At 37.9% G+C, this 4,910-nt stretch overlaps 1 protein-coding gene across 1 annotated transcript; it reads right to left on the bottom strand.

Moving 5' to 3' along the window:
• Positions 1-898: 898 nt before the first annotated feature.
• nkx1.2lb (NK1 transcription factor related 2-like,b) lies at positions 899-3,555 on the bottom strand. Its single transcript, XM_027008673.1, has 2 exons — positions 3,117-3,555; positions 899-1,623 (listed from the first exon to the last, which is right to left on the bottom strand). The coding sequence occupies exons 1-2, from the start codon at positions 3,553-3,555 to the stop codon at positions 899-901; spliced, it is 1,164 nt and encodes a 387-aa protein (XP_026864474.1).
• Between the last annotated feature and the right edge of the window lie 1,355 nt (positions 3,556-4,910).

Here is a 4,910-nt window from a genome sequence, read left to right as displayed (position 1 = left end):
GATAAAAACCTGTGTCTTTGAAACGGACTGTGCAAGACGCCTGTTTTCCAGAGTCGACCATGTGATGTACCATAACCTGCAATCTATTTAATTCGGCCAATAATTTAATAATATACATCTCGGTAAAAATAAAGGATTGAAATTAAATCTTGCGTCTAAAAATAATTGTGAATCACACAATATGATATAAAATAAATAATATGATTGATCTTATTTTGAGCTAGACGCATTGCATGTCTTCTCAAAAAATTACAAATGTCAATCTCAATCAAATAAGACCAATTAATTGCACTGTCATTTAATTATGGATGTATTATACAGCGTAGATTATGGAATTTCATGTCTTAAAAATTGCAATTGTACTTTGCACCAAAGCAAACAATGAATTAGTATTTAAACTTAATAAATAACCTTTTTTTTTTAGTTTTAGATAATCCTTTCACGATTTGATTATTAATCTCCACGAACTCATCATTGATGGTTTTGATACATAATATGCTTTTATTATTACTAATTCCTTACTATTTTGCATTTGCATTCAAAATTAGTGTCTAAACATATATTCGTGACAACGGAATATTTACATATCAACCCATAGAAATACTTACAAATGATTAAAATAAAAAGTAAAAATAACAATTAATTTGTCAACGGCTTTGACTTCATGAAAAACTTTATATGAAAAATCATCTGATTCATCCTTTGATCGTCAACTATCCGACAAGCTATTAAGCCCATCAAATATTTTTTGCAGTCTTTGTCTGTGGTCAAACATAATAGCAAACTAATATTTGTGTATTTTAAGATAATAGACGTGTCTCAAACGATAAACTTTTTCTTCATGGTTTGACGTGGCAAAGGATATACGCTGACCACAGGTTGTTTTACAGATGTGATCTTACAGGTGTGGTGTGTAAAAGGCTGGCGCTCCGTAGCTCTGAGAGCTCAACATGAAAGGTGACAGTACTGCATGACTTGGCAGAAAAGGTAATTGGGTGGTGCATACTAGTCCGCCAGGCGTATGACCTGGATAGCCCGCGTGCATTGGCAGATGGCCACTCATAGGTGGAGATGGACTCAGTGGACTGAGGTTACCCAGGCCGTTACTTGGGCCATTTGGACCTCCTCCACCACTGCCGCCTGTTGGGGCACTTGTGTCTGCGCCTGGGTTTTGTTTCTTCCACTTGGTCCGACGGTTCTGAAACCAGATTTTGACTTGTGTCTCTGTTAAACTTAACGATAAAGCTAAATTGAGTCTCTCGCAAACAGAAAGGTAGCGCGTGGATTTGAATTTGTTTTCCAGCGCCACTAGCTGTTCATATGTGAAAGCAGTCCGAGCTCTTCTTGGCTTTCCGGACTTTGAGTCCGATCCAGATCGCTTTCGTTTCGGTTTTACTTGGTGATTCTGTCCATTTGAAGAGGACTGTTGAGTCTGCTGGCCACCAGGACTGGGACATTTCATGATCGACTCGTCATCCTCGTTCTGTCCGAACTCAACATCGGCATTTCCAGTAAGGGCACTGCTACTCTCCTCACTACACAAATCGTCTTGAATCTCGTTGTCGGTGTGATTCCCTCGGGAGAAATCATTTTCATCTGCAGATCTGAATACGAAACCGTCCTCTGTTGAAAGACAACATACGTGGTTATCACAAAATTCTCTAATAGACTATTATGCATTACTATGCTGAGTAGACACAAGTCTATTCATATGAAAATATACGAACTAACATTGCTTACTGATACATACATATAGGATAACTCACATGTGCAACATCTTATTCAATTTTCAGTTTTATTTTAAAGACTTTTAAATACTAAACTATTTCAGTTAGACGAACTCATCATTGATGGCTTTGATACACATTGTTTTTATTATTACTAATTCCTTAAATCCATTTAACTGACCAATCCCAGTTCTAATAAATATAAATGTACAAAAGTTAGCATCAATTAGGGTGATAAAACAAACACCAAAATTTAAAGTATTACGTATAATTATTGCATGGTATTGCTTTGTCACACAAACGTTTTAAAATAACAAAAACATATTAAATTTGTTAAACTTACATAAAATATGTTTTAATCAAAATGCTTCCGGTAGCGCCTTAGTTTGTCTTGATATATCTCCACATTGCCATCTAATCACTATTGCTCAGTTTAAGTTGCCACAAATTGTCCATTACTTTATACTTTCAGTCTACGGTTACGGTTTGATAATTTCTTTTCATGTGTTGCCTCCAACCAAATGCTGGGACAGTCATGACCTTGTAAATATCCTAGTTCAGTAATATTAACAATTTGTTTGCAGAAGTTGCTGATATAAAGGATGAGTTCTCTTAATTTTCAAACCATTTAGACTTGAGACAAAGCTATGTAATATATAAAGAAAAAACAATTAAACTCATTCGATCACGTAATTCAACGTAGTTTGCTGCGTTAAGGACGCTGGATAATAGAGAAGATCGCCCCTGAGTGGCTTGTGCAACGGACAGGTCGATATCCTATTATCGAATTGAGTATATCTCTTTCAGGCAGCTTGCAAACTCATCCTCAACGTCTAAATTATAGGGTCAAATTCCGGATAATTACACGATTTAAACCTATTATACTTATCAAGGAAGATATCGACCACGACGCTCTAAAACTCCAGAAGATGCTCTAGATAAGGACACTTTTCTCCTTTCGTCTAATTTCTTATAAGGACAGTACAAACGCAGATCATACATTTGACTTTACGGCAAAGTTTTGTTAACTGGTACATAAATCTTCTAAACTGGAACGTATATTACACTTCTATGTAATCTTCTATCTAATTTTAACCAAACAGTAATCAAATAGTTCTAAAAATATTTAGGGTAAATTCAGATTCTGACAATGAACTTTCGAAGTGAGTTCTATTTATCGGATGCTCACTCACAGAACTGTATCTCCTCTTTTAAACAATTCTAACCACCCCTTTACGTGGAAATGTCCCCCCAAAACACAGTCTTGTGTAAGGAACACTCTCTATAAGGCCTATTTAGGATGGAGTTATTGAGTCCATATTTCCCCTAAAATAAGTGTAAAATAAGTGAAATCATGCAAAAACAAAGAAACAACTCATTAATACTTACTTAATATTCCGGACGATTTCTTACAGTTGTAGTCTTCAGGATAAGATTTCTGATCCGCTGCATGATTTGAATCTTCGCCTCCTCTGTTTTCTGTGCCAAAAGCGAAGTCACAGCCTGTCCGGTTTGGAGGCTGCCTCTTACTTGTAAACTTATTTGGGTCCAAAATATCTAGAACCGAAAAAGAGGTGGTCCGATGAACAGTGGGTGGTGCGACCGCAGGTGGCTCTTGCCGCGCTGAGTTATCTCGACTTTCCCCTTGAAGTGCTTCTCTTCCCGCGGGGCATGAGAATACCGGTAACTCGCTGGTAGTAAGTCGCTTTTCTCCATGGCTGTCCATGTTCTCCGGAGAGGCGACGACGATTACAGCCGTTTGGGCAGCCACGCCAGTCGCAGGTGGATCGATGGAGATGTCGCCCACCTGCACTTTATCCCTATTCATAGTTTCTTACGAGGCAGGAGTGCATACACGTCCCTTTCTTTATACAGCTGAAAGCATAATCGTTACCAACAATTTTAAATGTGTGTGGAAAACATCGGATGCACTCTTTACAGTCTCAACTATGCTAGCCCTCCTGCAGCGCTATACGATCCTGTCGCTCACTGTTCAGTGCTACGTGCAGGAGTTGATAGCTGACCGTTGGATCTCTCTTGCTCAGATCCTTTTTAGGTTTTAACCATCCCCTTAGGGCCCCCAGCGTTTATGTCACGCGCGTACGCCTGCTTGCTCTTACCCCTCCCCTATATGCAGCTCTGACCGTCGCCAAAATGTAGACGCAAGCTATGACTTATTTATGCATTCATATTCTACTGTGAAACGTAATTGGCTACAAATTAATCCCATGCCTCTAATAGCCTATTATCTCTGTCTGCATGCGTGAGAAGCAACAGAGGCGAGCGGCGAGTGAGTGATGATGTGGTCTGTGATATACGCAGCTGTCAGCTCACTTTCCACGTAAGACCATTGAACTGGAAAGTCACTAAATAGGCTTATTTTTCCTTTCTTTCTCCCTCCCTCGCCTCTTGATGGGGTAAGGTTAGGATAATGACTGTTCCACGAGAAATTTATGATAAAACAGGACACTTATAAAAACAGTGATCTCGTGAACTCTTTAGAAGAGGGAAATATTTTACATTCACTATTTAAATCAAACGCGTTAAAAATGCAAAACTCATTTATAGTTTGCTACCATTCTTTTATCTCTGTAACGGAGTTGGCTATACTGTATCCAGTTCATAAAACGACTGAACAAGAATTTGTCAGCTTTAAAAAGCCAACTTCATTACAGCAGCCAATTATGCAGAAAAGTCATTAATAGACCAATTAATTAAAATGTAATTTCCGAATACCTTCATAAATTAAAAAACAGTTTACGCAATTCATAATTCTAATTAACTTTAACTGAAATATTTACCTACTTTGACATAGCAAAACCCAACAGAAAATCTAACAAAATTGGATTTCTAGGTTGAGTGGGTGTCACATACAAGGTCAGTTCTTTGTAATTACCGAGTGCAATGATCCTTTGGAAGGAAAAGATTAAAAGTTGGACAAAATAATGGGTAAAACAATCAGCTGTAATTTTAGTGGGGATGAACATGATTATCCCATCATGATAAGACCCATGGGAGCCGTGATACAGCCCACTTCAATAAAGCACGAGTAGTGGAGACTACAGCGTCCAAGCTTTAATTTAATAGCTATTAGTTGTTAATCAGATTTTCAAAGTGTCAAAACACTGATTTTAATGGGTTCACCAGTTAGTTTAAAGAGCTCGAGGCCCTAAGATATTCCAA

The sequence above is a fragment of the Electrophorus electricus genome, chromosome 12 (genome assembly GCF_013358815.1).
Source record: "Electrophorus electricus isolate fEleEle1 chromosome 12, fEleEle1.pri, whole genome shotgun sequence".
Lineage (NCBI taxonomy): Eukaryota > Metazoa > Chordata > Actinopteri > Gymnotiformes > Gymnotidae > Electrophorus > Electrophorus electricus.
This window is presented reverse-complemented; position numbering and strand designations above follow the sequence as displayed.